This window comes from Balaenoptera acutorostrata, chromosome 7, assembly GCF_949987535.1.
Source record: "Balaenoptera acutorostrata chromosome 7, mBalAcu1.1, whole genome shotgun sequence".
NCBI lineage: Eukaryota > Metazoa > Chordata > Mammalia > Artiodactyla > Balaenopteridae > Balaenoptera > Balaenoptera acutorostrata.
The window spans coordinates 29177523-29197852 of NC_080070.1; the positions used below are offsets into that span (position 1 = coordinate 29177523).

General features: G+C 36.2%; 1 protein-coding gene across 14 annotated transcripts in view; it reads left to right on the forward strand.

The window, feature by feature from the left end:
• Window positions 1-20330, forward strand: part of CADPS2 (calcium dependent secretion activator 2) — a 545377-nt gene that overhangs the window by 222736 nt on the left and 302311 nt on the right. For all 14 annotated transcript variants that reach the window (XM_057549848.1, XM_057549852.1, XM_057549849.1 and 11 more), the window contains exons 5-6: window positions 3215-3451; window positions 8313-8434. In XM_057549848.1, coding sequence (XP_057405831.1) covers window positions 3215-3451; window positions 8313-8434 — 359 coding nt within the window. The remainder of the gene's footprint in view (window positions 1-3214; window positions 3452-8312; window positions 8435-20330) is intronic.

Here is a 20330-nt window from a genome sequence, read left to right on the forward strand (position 1 = left end):
CATAAATTCAATGAATAAATATTTCTTGAACACCTATTAAGATTACCAGGCCCTATTTTAGGCACTTGGGATACATCCAGACAAATGTAGTTCTCTTAGTATAAAACCAGACAAAAATATTCCTGCCATGCCCTCAGGGAGCTTACATTTTATTTGGGAGAGACTTACAATAAGGAATAAACTTGCTGTGTAACTGAATTATGGAAAGTGATCATTTGCTACTTAGAAAATAAAGCAGAGAAGGTGGAATCAGGAATGCAGGAGGGAAGGAGAGTGTTGACAATTTCCAGTCAAGTGGTCGGGGTAGGCCAGTTCTTGGTAGTACTATCTTTCTAGTACATCAGGCTCAGAAACTTGGAGTCATCTTTGACTCCTTTTTGCCTCATGCCACATTTATCAGGAAATCCATTTGTATCTGTCTTCAAAGTATTTCCACGATCTGACAGTTGTCACCACGTTCATCCTACCACTCTGGTCCATGCTTCATCTACTGGAAAGTTAAGAACTCTTACAGTGACTAAATTTGAATAATGGAAATTTTATGGAGCAAATTTTTTTCAATGTATATAGTGTGTTAGGGCTGCTAATGGGCTAAGCTGTACAGAGGACTAAATTAGAACGTTGAAACTGTGGTTTATAGGAACAACTCACAGGTAAACTACAGAATAACCCAATTTCTGATGCTGTTCTAATTTAAAAGATCAAATTTAATATGTACATTTGTTGTACAGTTGGTTTTGTTTCCAAGAAAGAGGCAACATAAGCAGGCTAAATAAAATTTATGAAATACTATCGACAAACCTCAGAGCTTTAAGAGAGAGTTGTTGGGGTTTTTTTCCCCAGAGAGAAAAAGAAAATCTAGTGTAGTCTATTTCCTGAAAAGTTTGAAAATGCTGATGAAACAGTCAATTTGGGTGATTCCTGCCAATCTCCTCCTTGAAAAATGATAATGGTTGAAGTGTTTTTAATGAAAGCTAAGTAAGAATAGATTTTTTTTTCATGTGCTAATGCTAAGTTTTCCATTAAAAAACACCTTAAAAATTTGGAGAAAATAACTGGTACATCCAGACTTTCAAACATGTGATATATTTGCCTTTTGCTTTGCTAAAATATTTCTAAAAGGCAAAACTGTGACTGTTACACGAATATAAAATGAACAAACAATAATGATTGTACTCAGTGTATAATTAATGAGCAAACTAGTTAGATGTTAAAACTAGTCTAAGGGGCATTTGAAAAGTAGGTGTTTTTAGGCAAAGTTAAAATAAGATTCAAGTATTAGATATAAAAGTGGTTAAAAAAAAAACAGTGGTTAATTTCCAACAGGGATTTAAACTATAACCATTGGATTATTTTAGTCACCAGACACACATTATTTATATCTTTACCAGACAAAATTCTACAAAGTAACGTGTGACTTCACTTGTAAACAGGATCTTTAATCAATGTAAACAGTAAATTGAACTAGGTACATTTCCCCCACATGATCCTTGGATGGCCTTTGCTCACATATGACGTTGGAAGGACCTATTCCCTCACCTTTTTGCCTTATATCTGAGTTTTGGATGCTTTTTATGACAGCTTTTAAAATTAGTCCACAAATGTAAAAATGTTTTTATGCTTTATTTTATCTTTTTCCTTTTTTGCATGTATTGAAAAACTATCCAAAACATTATTCCCTCCATCCCCAAAGGAAACCAAGTTATTATATAACTGAGTACTTATGTGTTTTTTTCTGAGGATGCAAACTTACTGTGTGGGAATGTTGCTTCAAGCTATAGAGGAATATTAAAAGGATACTTAAGAACCTTCCTTGGGAAAGTTAATTATGGATGTAGATATTTAATCACTCTGTGATATAAATATGCAATTTTATTATTGATTATATGTAAATTATTTTAAAAGAAATATGTCAAGATTATATTGAGGGAAAAGAAAAACAAGTGGTCCAAGACTCTGGGACTGATTCATAAGGTGATGCCAGATGTTCCTTTCCAGCCCATGAACAAACTGGTGCAAGTGAGTCAGACCAGGTGCGGGTTGATGAACGCACTGTGGATGTATTCCATTCACCCTGGAGATGGGGATTTCTTAGGTTACAGTTTGAATGATGCCAAAGGAAACAGTAGTAAAGGCATTGATTTTTCTGGAGCCTTAGGCAGTCATTCATTTGAATGATGGCAGCTTTAGGCTGTCATCCCCCAGCCAGTTTTATACAGCTGTCATTACATTACATCGCATTTCCCATCATAAAGCTGTATGCCCTCTACCTTTCAGAGAGAAGACCTAAGTGCCAGGCTGTCAGAGGTTAAAGAAAGAGCCAAGAGTGTGAGGAAACCTCACTTGCTATTTGTGGGAATGTAAATGGGTATAACCTTCTCTAAGGGTAGTTTGGCAATAGCTGTTAATATCTATCTAAGTATCAGTACTTGGAATGTCCTTTTAACTGAGTGAAAGAAACAGAAGTCTGATTTCAGAGATCTGAGAACTGAATGGCAACACTCATGTAATTTGGGAAGAAAATTGAATCTCCTAAATTGATATTATTACTTTTTCATGTACAGCTTTTATCATAAATTTACCTTAGTCTTTAAACTTAAGTTTTTCTAAACCTTTACTAAAAAACTGAATTTATGGCAATAAGGGATCTTGATACATTTGTATGACATAAAAGTTAACTAATTTTAGAAGTATGGCCATACTGCTATGTAATAGTAAAGGTTTTTCAATTTGAATGCCTAACACATCTGTGGTATGAAAGAGGGATACTGTTAAAATGTTTGTTTCTTAACAGTCAGAGCAGTATATACTGAACATTCTTCTTATAGACCAGTTATTCCAAGTATTTCAAAGATATCAGTGGCTAATTAAGATTCATCTATACACTAAAACTTTTTACATGTATGTTTTTTAGAGTTGGTTTTTCCCTTAAATAAATACCATCTCAAAAATAAAGTTAATCTGAAAATGTATATCATGTTATTCATTTTTTATGATAATGATCCTCCGTAAGGTAGATAAGGTACAGTTAAATATAATCAAAACTGCCAAAGCCTGAGGCTTTCAAAGCGTAGAGACTGAAGTATCAGGTAAATGCATTATACTGAGCATCACAATTCCTAAGACAGTCAAGTATATATACATCATGTAATCTTTTACGATAAAATTGAAATATGACTTGTGTAACATTATTATTTTAAAAATTATTTTCAAGGAAAGAAAATTCCCCAGATTTATAGCAAAAGAGATGGAGAATATGTATATAGAAGAGTTGCGGTCTTCAGTGAATTTGCTAATGGCCAATTTGGAGAGTCTTCCAGTTTCGAAAGGTGGTCCAGAATTTAAATTACAAAAATTAAAGCGTTCACAGAATTCTGCCTTTTTGGACATAGGAGATGAGAATGAGATTCAGCTGTCAAAGTCCGACGTGGTGCTGTCATTCACCTTAGAGGTAAGTGGCTTTATCCCGTGTTTGCTTCTGGCAGCGTAAATGAGGCTACAGGGTCATTTCCGCTGACCTTGGTGGTAACATTTCAAATTTAAAGCAGTGTAATATATTTTGAAGAAGTTAAATTATTCTTCATTTGCTAGACAATCAGAGTGTGAATGCAAATTAACGCAAATTGTCCTTTAAACATAACAGTGGTGTTAGGGTTAAATAATAAAATAATACAAGTTTTGAGGCAAGTGTTCTTGGCGCCACCTAGGCTGGTGGAAATTTATTGGTAGAGTAAGCACTGAAACACGCTTGAGTGGAAATAGGATTTAAACACATAACTGAATTCTCTGTAATTTGGAAACTCCTTTCAAGCTTTTGGTTATTCTTGTTTTTCATCTGCTTTAACTACGAGATCATCTTTGTAGAATCAAATCGCATAAACCAGCTGTAATGTACAGTATTGGGTACTATAGATGATGAGAAGTAAAGACTTCTTCCTTTCTAGGACTTGCCGTTTCATTACAGGTACAGTAAATATCATTAAAAAGAAACGAGAATAAATGTTGTGCATTTAAAATTGTGTTCCCCAAGACTTCAGAGTTTCATCCCTTTTATACAAATCACTGGAAACCAAAGACATTGATCACTGACCCCTACTACTGCTCCCTGTGGATATTTTTCATGATGGCATTTCCTCACTGCTCAACTCTGTATATGGGCTGATCCATGTATATGTATATGGGTTTATACCCAACACCCACACATATGCTCGCAATATCCAGCTTAAATTTTTAGCCTCTCAAAAATTAAAGCTTGTAACTCCTTTCTTGCATTGTTATGTACTCTCTCTGCTAGGTCCCAGTACTGCTGTTTGAGTTTGCTCGTTGACAAAGCAAAATATGTGGAGTCTTAGGAGGTACAGCTTTAGATTTTTTTGTTGATACCTCTTACACTTGGCTTGCTTCGTTTATGGCAGAAAAAGCAAATGTCTGCTTCTGTTCTTTCCTCCACTTATTCAACTCTAAGAGAAATTCAAGCTTGAGGATAAGACAACTGCCTCTCTTTCTTCCCTTCCAGGCTAACATTTTCTTTGTAGGTTAATAGATTCAATTCAGTGTCAGGGTAGAAATAGGAGATTTTCTTCTGACTCCATACCCAGTTCAGGGATTAGCTAATAACTTTGCTAAGTGGCTTTGTTCCTGGGTTTCTTCTCAATCTCTTTAACCTCATAACCTCAGGATGTTTAATTTGAAACTACATAGTATCTCAGGTGTAGAATTTCCCAATCATTCCTGCGTCAGGTTTCCTGCCAACTAAAATGAAAAGTGCCAACTCTTTTTTTCTTAAGGTTTTGTACAAAACAAAATCAGTTATTTAATTACAGTCTAAATTTTTCTAACAAGAGTTTGGCATTTAAATTCATTAATAATAAATAATTTGGGAAGCAAATGATTTGTGTAATGTTTAAACTTACCATTATCTCTATAAGCATGAAGAACTGAAAACAGTTCAAAACACTTTCTCTTTTCTCTATTGTTTAAAAATCTTACACCATTGTTAAGTAATTAGCTTTTATGAATTCTCTTTCCCTTTTGAAAACAAAATTATGCTCATGAGTTAGTTTTTCGGTGAAACTATGAATTGTTATTCTGTGCTTCATTGCCAGTATGTTTAAACAGGGTTGTTCAGTTAGCAATAAAAGGGTGTTAGGAGGATGAAATGAGTTAAAACTTCATTTTGCCATGGTCTGAGAAGCTTCCATATTTTTACAATTGTTTTGACATCCTCTGTTACTAGGTCTATATAAGGCAGATATTTTCCTATCATGGCATAGTACAGATCTGTTCCATGTTGCCTACAGTATTTTAAAGAGGAGTTGTGTCTCACAACAAAATGAAGTCTCTTTCAGGGCAGACTACACAGTGCTTGTCTATGGGACACCTGAGGGAATGGACCAGGTACCTCCTCCAGCCCCAAGGCCTCTGACCTCAGTCTAGCTAAACTGAATAATTATCTCTCGCCAATTATCCAGGCCTCGCTCATCAGACACCAGATTTCAGCCTAAGAAAACTCTGAAGGGCAAGCAGTTAAGCCATTTTAAGGGTTTCACATTTCATCATCAGGCTTAGAGCTGGTCCAGCAGAGAAGGAGTTTTTCTAGGATCTGAAGTCTGAGTCAAATGAATAAGTGCAGATTTGAAACACTGCTAAAATTTTATCATTTCTTTAAAATTTCTACCCACTCCTCCCTTCTTGCACCACACCACCTAACATATAAATCAGTTATTTATTATATTTATTATTCATTATCTGGCTTTCTTTACTAGAATGTAAGCTTTAGGAAGTTAAAGTCTTTTTTTTTTCTCTTTTGTTTACTGAGGTATCCCAGGAGCCTAAAACAGTGCCAACAGCCTAAAACAGTTGACTCGATAATTGTTTATTGAATTAGGAACTTTGATGGTATCAAAACGCAGCAGTTAGCCTCACAAGATTACTCTTATGTCTCTTCATTTATGAAGCCTTCAGAGAGAATTATAAAGCAAGAGACAAGCTAACTCACAAAACACTAAGCCAAACAATGGTATGTTAAAATTTAATATTCAAGTAAGATTAGGAAAACGTTCATCCATGAAGTTATGAGTCTGTTGTAAGGGGAATGGTGTCAGTGGCATGAATGTAGTTGATGTTCACACTGAGTGTTTTAGGCTGGCAGACCCTGTGACCTCCTCTGTGTTTGGAGGTACGTGTGTGGTCCCCCTATTCACCATACTGCTCAGCTGCCTTTTCACACAACCCGCACATGCCTGAGTGCCATGTAACTCTGTGGGCGGACAATGCATTATTCAGAAGCGTGTTTATCTAGTTTCATATTTTGTACATGCCTCCCTTCTTTATGCTTCTAGAATAACTTTGTCTATTTTATCCTGATTACATCAGTTATCCAGAGATCTGGGAAGAAAAGACAGAACACAGATCAGTTTTATTTTCTGTAGTTTCATTATCAAGTTTTGCTGGCAATTAGTTGAAACAGTTACCTAAGATAACTTAGGTTAGTTGATGGTCCATGGAATTCTTAGCCGCCTTTATCATTAATGATTGAGACTAGTTGCACTTTTCAAATTCTTTTTGGAAGTCAGATCTGTAGAACTGTGTTTTATTTACTTATATGTGTGGATTCATAACAGAAGTTACATCTTTTGAAAGTGGCAATTCTGCAGGATAGAACATTCCCGGCACAGATGGGAGCATTGTTTTGAGGGACAAAAAACTGTTTCACAACTCGTATGTTTTAGGAGGTCCTGTTTATAGTAGCTTGTAGTAGAGGTAACAGAAATAGTGTTAAGCAGATGCTTCCTTTCTTCTCTCTTGCACTTTGGCTATTAAACACTCTACAGAAAGAGATGCAGGACAAACAGTCATATCCCATATAGGAACCAGTGCCGTCAAGATTTCTAGATTTATCTTGTGTACTCAATTCTGTTTCATGTTTAGTACTTCACCTAAACTTCCTTGAGTATTAGAGCAACTGTGAAAACTGTTACTATTATCTATTAATTCTCATAGTCTGTTGTCTGTTGTCTTCATTTTTATTCATATGTTGGTATGCATTTCAGTGTGACAAAATGACAAAAGCCTTGATTGAGGGAGGAAAATGGTTCTGAATTTGACCCGTATTTTTTCGTGATCAGTTTCCCATATGTTTTTATGAAAAAATGCAACAAAAATAGTAGGCATTTGTATTTACAAAAAAAGCTGTTGTACCAGAACTGAAAGGAAGAAAAGTTCTTTTAAGATGGTTTGTTCCTTTGAGACTTTTTGCCTTAACTTTCATATCAGAGCTCTATGAAGAGTGTAATGATTTTCATAATGTATTAAAAGATCAATAAATGACACATATGTTTTTAGTGGATATTTTGGTAGCTACATGGCATGAATGATGCTATTAATCTTGTTTATACATATACAACAGGAGATCAATACATGTGCATGTATAAAAAGGTCATTGAATATATTTTATTAATTTTGAGAATTTAGGAAACTTCATGATGCAAGTTTTGATTTAAAAAAACTATTATAAATGATATTCAGTAGTAGTCATATTTTATGTGTACATCCAGTAAGAATGTTAGTTTACCATATTTTAAGATTGGCAGTCTTTTATACAGACATAAAAAGCACACTTGAAAACTATGTTTCCCTTTCCCCCAGGAGTTACAAATATATAAGGTAATATCAGTCTTTCTACCCTTTTCCAGTAGACTGCATCAAATTGGTATATACCTTTAATGGATGGGGAAAATTGTTTTCCTTGTCAAGTTAATAGTAAGATATTCATTGCCAAGTTATATTTTCCATATTTTCATAAGGTAAACAGTGGCTCTGAAGAAAATTCTTTTATAAATGCTAGTAGTCATATAAAATAAGTGAATATAGAAATTTTCTGATGTCATGTATTGATGTCAGTGAATTGGTGTGATGGTGACAGTGTCTTCCAGTCACCTTATGTGGAATTCAACCTGTATCCTTTTAACACATTCACTGAATTTTCATTAATAATTCTGCTTTGCCTCATGCAGACCTGCCATAATTTTTTTTAAGGCTCTGAGTTTATATCTGACTTACTTCATTATGGCTCCTATTTAGAGACTTTAATCTTTCATAGCTGGCAGGAGATGCGTCTTCAGATACCAGACTTTCTCAAAATGTTATTTACCTTCCATAAATAAAGGTGGATTATAAAGAAGATAAAATACCATGATATTGCCAGATAATTTTATCAATTGGTCTTCCTAATTGTATGTAGTTCATACCGCTGTCTCTATTGCTAGTGTTGTCAGCTTGACGAATCAGTGAAACGTTTTTCTTATCTTTAGATTGTCATAATGGAAGTGCAAGGTTTGAAGTCAGTCGCTCCCAATCGAATTGTTTACTGTACAATGGAAGTGGAAGGAGGAGAAAAACTGCAGACGGATCAGGCCGAAGCCTCAAGGCCACAGTAAGCCAGTTGAAAAAAATGTGTTTTTCTTCCCTCTTGAAGACATGTGCTTTATCTCTTTGAAGAATCGTATGGTTTTACACTCTGAAACTGTTATTTGGCTAGCTTTGTCTCTACTGCGTTAGAATCAGTGTGTGCCTTTCTGGGTAATGAGGCTATAATTAGAGCTATGCAGAATCCCTGTGTAGCACAAACAGAAAATCCAACATGCAAATGTGAAGCTAATTATTGGGCAATTAAATGTTTGTAAGTCATTTGTAAGGAATGCATGTGTTGTTATGTATTATTTAAAAGGCAGTGCTTGATCCTATTTCAGTTACTAGAAATGTAATCTGCAGCTTTTCCATTTCTGTGTATTATAGCTCTGCGGTGGTGCTGAGGTAGATATGTTAGACAATGTCTTGGGATACTTTAGTGAGTAGGCTTGAGTTAGAGAACCAGTTAATGACTACCGTGCAGTAACTGGAGGTGCTAAAACTGTTCTTTGCTGGCAGTTTTATGTTTCATATTCTGAGGGTGAGTTTAATTAAGTCTGGAAGATGTTCTTTTTAACAGATTCAAACTTGGGAAACATCACAGTCTCTGGTAGAAATAACCAGGTGGGCCAGGGGAATTTAAATGAAAATTGCCTGGCCTTCATTTGCACACTGCCTTTCGATAACATTTTTTCTTCCATTTAAACTTTATTTAGAATTTCTTACAGGCCTTAGGATTTTTGCCTTATAATGGTGTCAATATGTGGATTCTTCATTCAGGAAACCTCCATCTCTGAGATTCTGGCTGAGCACTGGCTAGATAGAGATGAACGAGAAACTTTGATTTTCTTTAGGGCAGACAAAGTCTAAGGAGGTATACAGAGAATTAAGTGTAACGGGACAGATGTGCACAGAGTATTATGGGATTGAGAAGAAGCAAACTGAAACTTCTCACCCTGCCTTACAAAGCCCTACAGGTCTGCCCCTGACCAGCCTCTCATTACCTCTGGGACCTCACCTTGTCTCTCTGTTCCCCTGGTCAGTTACTATTCCGCCTCCCTGGACCTCATGAAGTTCCTATCAGCCTTCTCTCATCATTGCACTTGCTTTTCCCTCTGCCTGCAGTTGCTCTGCCTCTTACCTTTTTATAGCTGGATCCTTAGTATTGAGAAACTTAAACATCACTTGCTGAGAACAACCCCTTCCTTTAGACAACCCAATGCTAAGTGGATATTTTCTGGCTCATCACTTTATAACTTTTAGATGAATGGGTTCCTCGTCTGTGTATCTTGTACTGTTTCCCTTCCTCTGTCCTTCTGAATAGAGCTCTTGTCCTGTTGATCTTATATCTTAGCACCTAGTAGGTACTCAGTCAGAATTTACTAATTCACGGTGAAGTGAAAATAATGAGGATAAACAGCTCTTTCAGAGGTTAAAACCTCTCAAGAGGAGGCTTGAGAGGAGACAGAGAAACTGGGACCATTTCTAGCAAGGTACATGGAGTCAAGGGGGAGGGGTTTGGTGTCTGTTTTAAACATTAGCTGTTTTAGTATATTCACGGTGTTATGCAACCATCATCGATTTTAGAACATACCTGTCACCTCAGAGAGAAACTCTTTACCTGTTACGTATCAGCCTCAAATCACCTCAGCCCTAAGCAACTACTCATTGACTTTCTGTCTCTGTGGATTTGCCTGTTTGGGACATTTCATATAAAAGGAATCATATATATCGATAATATGTGCTCTTTTGTGACTGGCTTCTTTCACTTAGCATATTTTCAAGGTTCATCCATCTTGTGGCATGTGTCAGGACTTCATTCCTTTTTATGGCTGAATGATATTCCATTGTATGTATATACCACGTTTTGTTTATTCATCTAGGCTAATGAGACTTGGGTTGTTTCTACCTTTTGGCTACTGTGAATGATGCTGCAGTTAAGGCTGGTATACAAATACCCATCTGAGTACCTGTTTTCAGTTGTTTTGGGTATATAGCTAGGAGTGAAATTGCTGAATGATACGGTCATTCTATGTTCAGCTTTTTGATAATCCATCAAAATGCTTTTTCACAATGCACCATTTTACTTTCCCACCAGCAATGTATGTGAGTTAAATTTCTTCATATTCTCATCAATGCTTGTTGTTTGACTTTTAAAAAAATATATAAATATATAGCCATCCTAGTAAGAGTAAAGTGATATCTTGTGGTTTTGATTTGCTCTTCTCTAATGACTAATGATGTTGATCATCTTTTCATATGCTATAGAAGCCATTCATATATCTTCTTTAGAGAAAGAAATGTCTATTCAAGTTTTTTGCCTATTTTTTATTTGAGTTGTTTGCCTTTTGGTTGTTAAGTTGAAAGAACTATTTATATATTCTAGATACTAGACCCTTATCATATATATGATTTGCAAATGTTTTCTTCCATTCTGTGTATTATCTTTTCACTTTATTGATACTGTCTTTTGAAGCACAAAAGTTTTACAACTTTAAGTCCAGTTTACCTAGTTTTTGTTTGTTGCTGTGCTTTTGGTGTCATATCTAAGAATCCAGTGCCAAATCCAAGGTCACAAAGATTTACCCCCGTGTTTTCTCCTAACACTGTCATAATTTCAGCTCTTACGTTTAGGTGATTGACCCATTTTAATTTTTGTACATGGTATGATGTAGGGTGCAACTTCCTTCTTTTGTGTATGATAGTCCAGTTGTCCCAACAACATTTATTGAAGAAACTACTCCTTGTCCATTAAATGTTCCTGGTACCCTTCTGAAAATCATTTGATGATAGATACATGGGTTTATTTAGGGACTGTCAGTTTCATTTCATTGACATATCTATATGTCTATCCTTATGCTAGTACCACATTATCTTAATTACCATTGCTTAGTATTGAGTTTTAAGATCAGGTGTGTGAGTCTTCCAAATATGTTCTTTTTCAAGATTATTTTGGCTATTCTGGTTTTCCGTCTGAATTTTAGGATCACTTTGTCAATTTCTGCAAAAATTTTGTAAATATCACCAGCTTGGATTCTGATAGGAATTGTATTGAATCTGGGGTCAGTTTGGAGAGTATTGCCAACTTAACAATATTAAGTCTTCCTACCCAGGAACGTGGGATATCTTTCCGTGTATCTAAATCTTTAATTTCTTTCAACAATGTTTTGTAGTTTTCAAAGTATGTTTTTTACTTCTTTGGTTAAGTTTATTTCTAGTATTTTATTCTTTTTGATGCTATTATTAATGGAATTGTTCTTTTAAATTCACTTTTGGATTGTTCATTGCCAGTGTATAGAAATACAGTTGATTTTTTGTATATTAATTCCACATGCTGCACCCTTGCTGAACTTGTTTATTCTAATAGTACTTTTTTTTACTGGATTTCTTAGACTTCTTTCTATATAATACGTCATTTGCAAATAGTGATCGTTTTATTTCTTACTGTCCAATCTGAATGCTTTTTATTTCATTTTTTGCCTAATTGCCCTGACTAGCTCCTCCAGTACAATGTGAAATAGAAGTGGCAAGAAAAGACATCCTTGTATTCCTGATTTTAGAGGAAAAGTATAGGCTTTCGTTGTTAAACATGATGTTAGCTGTGCCTTTTTCATAGATGCCCCTTATCAGTTTGAGGAAATTCCTCTCTATTCGTAGTTTGAGTGGGTTTTTTTTTTCATGAAAGGGTGTTGGATTTTGTCAAATGTTTTCTCTGCATCTATTGAGATGACCGTATGGTATTTGCCTTTTATTCTATCAATATGGTACATTACATTATATGCTTTTTGGGGGAGGGGTGTTAAATCAACCTTGCATTCCTGGCATAATTGCCACTTGACCGTGATGTATATAATTATTTTTCTTACTGGATTATTTTCTCTAGTATTTTGTTGAGGATTTTTTAAATCTATATTCATAAGAGATTGGTCTGTAATATCCTTTTTTTGTTGGCATCTGTCTGATTTTTATATTGACCTCATAAAATTCTTCTACTTTTTGGAAGGGTATGAAGAATTGGTATTAATTATTTTTTACGTGTTTGGTAGAATTACCAGTGGAACCATCTGGGGATGGATTTTTCTTTGTGGGTATTTTCTGGTTACTAATCCGTATTACATAGTGAACCATAATAGCCCTGCTAGGTTGGGTTCTTGGTGAGAGCCCTCTTCCTGCCCTACAGATGGCTGCCTTCTTGCTGTGTCGTCACATGGTAGAGAGACAGATCTCATTTCTCTTCATCCCATAACAAGGACACCAATATTCTCATGGGTCTCCAGTCCCATGACCTCATCTGAGCCCACTTACCTCCCAAAGGCCCCGCCTCCAAATACCATCACATTGGGGATTAGGGCCTCAACATATTAATTGGGGGGGGGGGTGGTGATCACAAACACTACCCTACTCTAGTACTCTGTGAGTTCTCGAGGGAGTGCAAATGCCCTTAGAATCTCAATGCCATGATGTTTTCACAGAATCTTTTCTTAAAGTTTTACTGAGGTATAGTTTATATAGCATAAAATTCTTTTATTGAAATTTAGATGATTTTTAATAAATTTATACACTTGTGCACTATCATCACAATTCAGTTTCAAAACACATTATTTCACAAAGTTGCCTCATTCCCATTTGCAATCTTACTCAGTTCCAGGAAAACACTCGTATGCCTTCTAGCTCTGTAATTTTTTTTCTGAACATTTCATATAAATGATATGCAAAATGTAGTCTTTTGTATCTGGCTTTTTTTCACTTAGCATAATCTCTACAAAGTCTTTTACTTAATTGATACTTAAATATTTGGTCAATCAAATGAGTTAATTTTTATATAAATAGTTATTTTAACAATAATTTTTTCCAAAAATAGCAAAAGTTTTCACAGAATACGTCTCATTTTATTTCTAATAAACTCAGAATGTATTCATAAAGAGATGCTATAATAGGGAACATATACATGGATAATTTAAATGAATTAAAATACTTATGAGTTAGAGAGAAAATATTACAGTTAAGCCTCCAATACACTTTTGATTACTCTTTTCACAAGGAAATTTGGCTAAAATATCTTACCTGTTTCTTCACGAAGATTGAGTTAACTTTTAAAAAGAATTAAAAGATTTGTGTTTATCATTGTATCCCAGGGGCAGATTTCCTTAAAAATGTATCTCCTGAATGCTGACCAACTGCAGCTTTTCAGCAGTGTGGTCACTTTTATCTTGAACTCATCTTGCACAACAGGAAAGAGATTCATCTCCTCCATCATCATAGTGAATTATGCCTCGGACACGTTTTCTAAATCTTATTGCTTCAACAGTTTGTGCTTTATTGGAGATCAATTCATTCTTCTGTCTGATACTAATTAAAGTGCCTTATTTAGTCCATATTTCCAATAAATGTAATCAAGATTTCTAGCCATTGCCTATTTCATTCTTGTAATTCAGATTTCCTGCCGGCAATTAGGTGGAAAACAGCATGTGAGGTTGGTACATGACTTAGAATATGGAACCTGGGATCTAATAAAAGTGGTGTTTAGAGACAAGTTTGATTTGTGAAGCGTGGTAGTGAGGTCGTCTATTAAAGTTTTGTTTTTAATTTTGATTTTTTAATATAGGGAAGGGAATGTAGACAAGTGGTATTTTCAGTGGAGAAAATTCTATTACTTAACGAATTTTTAAGTCATCGTTTCATAGTCTCTCAGTCAACCAGGGAAAGTTTTGTTCTCTATGAATGAGGTACAGAAGCATTGTTGCTCCACTTTTATAGCTTTCTACCATTTCCAGACATTTCATTATTTCAGTTTTAGCCCATACCCTTAACGATACCAGCTGAAAGGAAGTGGAGGGGTAGTCAGACGACAGCTGAAGCTGAAAGGGGTAGGGAGTGATTTGTCATGGTCATGTAGTGGCCACCAATCTCCTGATACGTAGTGATCTTAAAGCACTTTCCCTGCAGATGATGAGCATCCTTTGAGTGCCTAAAAGCATAAAAGCTAATAATACCCTATGGAGGGCCAAGATAGACCTTGCTTCTGGGGAAGTAGAAGGAAGGAAATTCGTTGTTAAAAACAAATCAGGAACTTGGGGGAGCAGGGAATGGGGAGTTGCTATTTGAGGAGCTTAAAGTTTCAGTCAGGCAAGATGACTAAATTCTAGAGAGCTGCTGTGCAACATCACACCTATAGTTAACAATGCTGCATCATACTCTTAAAAATTCTTGAAGAGGGTAGATCGCATGTTAAATGTTCTTGCCACACACACAAAAAGATCCTGGGAAGCAGCACTGTGTTTTGCTATACCCTCTATCTCGTTCATCCCATAATGCTGTCTTTTTTTTTTTAATTAATTAATTAATTAATTAATTTATTTATTTATAGCTGTGTTGGGTCTTTGTTTCTGTGTGAGGGCTTTCTCCAGTTGTGGCAAGCGGGGGCCATTCTTCATCATGGTGCGCGGGCCTCTCACTATCGCAGCCTCTCTTGTTGCGGAGCACAGGCTCCAGACGCGCAGGCTCAGTAATTGTGGCTCACGGGCCTAGTTGCTCCGCGGCATGTGGGATCTTCCCAGACCAGGGCTCGAACCCGTGTCCCCTGCATTGGCAGGCGGATTCTCAACCACTGCGCCACCAGGGAAGCCCCATAATGCTGTCTTATTAAAGACCTTTGAAGGTTAATTGGTCTCTGTCCCCAACCCCTCTTCAAAGTAATAAAACAGAAAGGCAAGGAGCAGTAAGAAAAACTGATGAGTTGCATCATTAGAGAAATATATTTATGGTTTTTAGGATAGAACATTCTTCTACCTCATGAAAATGACGGGAAACACAGGCTTCAGTACCCGTTTCTGGAAACTTTAAATTCTGAACCATAATTGTAATAATCTGTCAAACTATTGAAAGAATACTGCCGCTATAAATGGAAAGCTTATCAGAATGACAAGCTACTAGGACAAGTGTTTAAGAGAGATTAAATACAGATTGCAAATAAACCAATAGAAAGGTAACTGTGCTTTTTAAAAACATAGTAGTTTTCATTTTAATTTACTAATGCCAGAATTAGTTTTGAAGTGTAATTCATTAGCCAGCTACTCTTGCTGATGAGAGAGAGAATACACTACATTTTTAAATGATCTATCAAAAAGTATGCCTGTTTTTAATGAATCAAAAGGAAAACACTCAAACAGCACACAAGTTTCATCTTTTATCATTTCCATCTTTAAAAATATGAGATTCCTTCCTCTTACATAAATTCACCAGAAATAAGATTTCTCTAAAACTCATACTACTGGTGCAGAAGAAAATGAGGCCTAAAGAGACAAACACTGGCCAAATACAGAAACTACATTCATTGAGAGTTTGTTTGCAAGTAAAGGAAGCTAATGCGTGGATCCTCATAATTCGTGGCATCTGAATTAGAGGGGAAAGTATGATCGATTAAGATTCCAGATGCTTGCTAAAAAACACTAATGGAAAACAGCAGTGAGAGAGCTTGGGAGAAAGTGTATAAAACTATGATTATCAACATCTCGAGGATGGATTTACAGCTTGTAAATAACTTCCCCTTATAATCCGTGACTTTTTTCCAGAGCAGTGTTTTGGAGTTGCTTTCATCATGATTTTATTTGATCTGTGTAGCCAATTTACTGCACGGGATAAATTTGGCCAAGTGTAAGTAGCAAAAAACTTAACTTCTCTTCTGGTACTGCTCTCAGATGTGCTCCAGGATCACCCTCTCCTGCCCTTGGGAGAGATCTTGGCAGAAACTATAGCTTTGCTGCCCATTTTCAGGTATTAAATAACATGTTCAGGTATTAAAATTTCAGACCACTTTAAGTCAGAACCTACCCATTTCAAAAGGGTAGGGTTTTCCTTTCCTTCCTCCCAGCTTTCCCAGAAACCTACCTAGGGGAAAGGGTACTGCTGTCTGTTCCTCACGTGCTTCTTGTTTTGCCTGCTCGTATGCTCTTTCTATCACTTTTGGGTAGGGTGGAGGTGGGGATGAGGGGAAGAGGTGAAGGGGCAAAATGTCTTTGTATGTAGGTACTCTTTGTAGGCCTCTCTTGGTTAGCAAATGCCTTCTGTCATGGGGAATGTACACATTTAACTTTTCTCTGGTGCACTTCCTTGGAGACACACCTCGTGCTGCCCGGAACTTCTGACATCACACCCTTCCGTCCTAGAACGATGCATCCTGTAGCTGCCTTCCTTCTGCTTCCCCTGAGCTACTGCTTTAATAATATCACCCACATATCCTCTTCCTGCTTGAATTTAACTTTCTTAGCAGATGGCTCAAGTAAATTGGAAGCTCCTTAAAGACAAAGGCTCTATATTATACCTCCTGGTTCCTGTCTAGCACCAGCCACAAGTAATATGGCTCACTGGTGGTCTATAATTAAAATTCTTTTCTCTACTATTTAGAGTATTAAAAAATACAGTCTCTCAGTCGGTGTCAGGCTGTGACACTTGAGCCAGTACCTACCCTGACTAACAGGATGTTTAGTTCTCATTCTCACACCCCAAGCTCCCATTTTTCTAGAAATTCCTTGGAAAGCATATTCACTTTAAAGGGCCATTTCTTCTGCTTCTGTGTGGTGACTTGAGGCTGAGATTCAGGATCTCTTCCAGATCCTTGCTATGCTGACTGCCCTGAGATGGGGGACCACCTGCGTAAACAAGACGACTTGCCAAGGGCTAGACAGGCACAAGTTCAGTTTTAATAGAATTGATATATGATTCCTGCAGTTCATAAGTACTCTCCCCTAAAGCCCGTCTTTCTAGGAAAGAACCTGCTAAATGCAAGTTCTCTCTCAAGCCACTTTCAGTCTCCCTTCCTTGACTTTACAAAAAAAGGTACACCTCTAACCCAGCGTGAGTCTTAACCACGCTGTGTTCGTTCTGGAGTGGAAAAAACCTCCACATCACCTTTCAAAAGGAAAAATTTTAATGTTCCTGTTAGTTTTGAGAAAGCAATTTACCAATGATGTAATAAATCCTCCTGTAAATTAGATGGCTTCTATTTCTCTGCTTTCAACAAAGCTGATGAAGGATTTATTCAAGTTTTCAACTGCTGAATGATGGAAAAATAGATTTTGCTTATCAATCACTGTATTATTTTGGGACAATCAAATAGGAAGGAAACAAATTGATAGACATTGCTATAATAATGTCCCATCTACTTATTTTCTTAGAGCTTAAGAACAGAAAGAATGAAATTCTGGGTTAAAATTGATGCTGAACTGTCTCAATGTTATCAATAGAATTAAGCTATGGTCACCCGTGGATATGTGTAGGCTTAAGCCTTTTTTAACTGAAAGTTTGTACCCTTTGATCAATATCTTTCCTTTTCCTCCACCCCCAAGGCTCTGGTAACCACCATTCTACTCTGTTATTATGAGTTTGACTTTTTTGTTTTAGATTCCACATATAAGTGAGATCATGCAATATTTGTCTTTCTGTGTCTGGCTTATTTCACTTAATGTAATGTCTTCCAAGTACTTCCATGCTGTTGCAAATGACAGGACTTCCTTCTTTTGTAAGGCTGTGTAATATTATATTGTATGCATATACATTTCCTTTCTACAGATGGATATTTAATTTGTTTCCCTATGCTGACTACTGCGAATAATACTGCAATGAACATAGGAGTACAGATGTCTCTTCCAGATGAGGATTTTATGTCCCTGAGTGTATACCCAGAACGGGGATTGCTGGATGGTTTGGTAGATCTACTTTTAATTTTTTGACAAACCTGAGTACTGTTCTCCATGGCAACTGCACCATTTTATATTCCTACCAACAGTGTTACCAGGGTTCCAATTTTTCCAAATCCTTACCAGCACTTGTTATCTTTTATTATTTAGATAATAGCCATCCTTACGTGTGTGATGTGACTTCTCATTGTGGTTTTGATTTACATTTCCCTGATAATTACTGATGTTGAGTATCTTTTCATATATCTGTTGGCCATTTGTATATCTTCTTTGGAGAAATCTCTATGTCCTTTGCCTATTTTCTAATTGGGTTTTTTGTTTGTTTGTTTGTTTGCTATTGAGTTGTATGAGTTCCTTATATATTTTGGATATAAACTCATTATCAGAGATACAGCTTGCAAATATTTTCTCCCATTGCATAGGTTGCCTTTTCACTCTGTTGATTGTTTCCTTTGCTGTGCGGACACTTTCTAATTTGATGTAGTCCTGCTTGGATATTTTTGCTTTTGTAGCTTGTGCGTTTAGTGTCATATCCAAGAAATCATTGCCTACACAAATGTCAAGGAGATTTTCCACTATATTTTCTTTTAGGAGTTTTATGGTTTTATGTCTTATGTTTAAGTCTTTAATCCATTTTAGTTGATTTTTGTGTGTGGTGTAAGATACACCATCTGCATATGGATATCCAGTTTTCCCAGCACCATTTATTGACGAGATCATGTCATGTGCCAACAGACAATTTTACTTTTTCCTTTGGGTTTGGATGCTTTTTATTCTTCTTGCCTAGTTGTTTTGGCCAGGACTTCCATTATTATGTTGGATAAAAGTGGTAAGTTTGGCACCCTTGTCTAATTCCTGAACTTAGAGGAAATCTTTCAGTTTTTTGCTGCTGAGTATGATACCTGTGGGCTTGTCATATACGACTATTATAATGTTGAGGTATATTCCAGAAGGAAATATATGTATTCCCTCCCTCTCTCTTCCTTACTCTCCACCCCCCATGTTGAGCCTTACGATCAGATTTTAAAAATATATAAAAAACATGGTCAGGCATTAAAATATAGTAGGCTAAAATTCTAAATTTGTGAGGGGTAAGTAGAATCAAAGTATAAGTTCAGGGCAAAAAATAGTGTCAAATTTCTGTTAAAGAGGAGTTGTACAGGTGTGTTTTTTTTTTTTAAATGGTTGATGGTGGAATCATTTTGCTATGATAAATTCCCTTGGATCCACTTAAGAATGATATCACTGTTTCAAATTAAATGTCAATGTTTCCAGCACACCAGAAATTATACCCTTTGCAACTCTTTAAATTTATATTTAAAATTTCTAGATGTCAATTTAAAAAATGTGTGAAGAGGGTACATAATTTTTCAAAATTATTTTAGGAAGTTTATGAGAAAAAGGTTGAAGGCCGCTTTTCTAGGACATGTAGTGTTTTGGTGCCAGACCAAGTCCTGTGGTCAAAAGACTTTACTGTTGCTGTGTTTCAGATGCAGACTGCTTAGCCCAGACAGTCAGAAGAAATGCCTTTATTCTTAGCTGCTCCTGTCCTTAAACCTAGAGTACCGACCAGCAGCCAAAGAGATATCTTTGGGGCTCACCCCCACTAGTGCACATCTTCACCCAGACCAGGTCAGCACCTGGTGGGGGGCAACGAAGGACCTATGTTCTCTTGAGACACGTGCACAGTAATCACTACTTAGAGCATTGCTGTGAAGAGAGAGTGGCAGTCGTACATGTAAAGGATTTTCCAGGATCCTCAGAACAGTCAAGGAATGAGAAGAATGATAATATTAATAAGTAGGAAAGACATTTTATGAAATCTGTATAGCATTTGGTGTGAGTTGGTAAAATAAGTTCATATTTTCAGAATATAAGCAGAATTTATAATATTCAAAAATAGAAAGAAATACATTAGAAATGAAATAAGTTGGAAAGGAAGTAAGATATTTTAAAATTCAGATTTCAAGATTTTAAAATGTTAATTTCAGGGTGATGATAGTGGATATGTAACATGGCTCGAAGCCAAAGAATGAGACAAATCAGAGGGTAAATCTCAACTTCACCCCAGATTACCCATGTTGTCATGTGTGTGTTTCCTCATTGGTAAAATAGGGACAGTAGTGCCTCTATCAAGGAGTATATTGTGAATTAATTGACATAATGTATGCAGGAACACTCGACCATGTTCTTCTGCTTTTACCTCTCCCCATATACTCACTAATT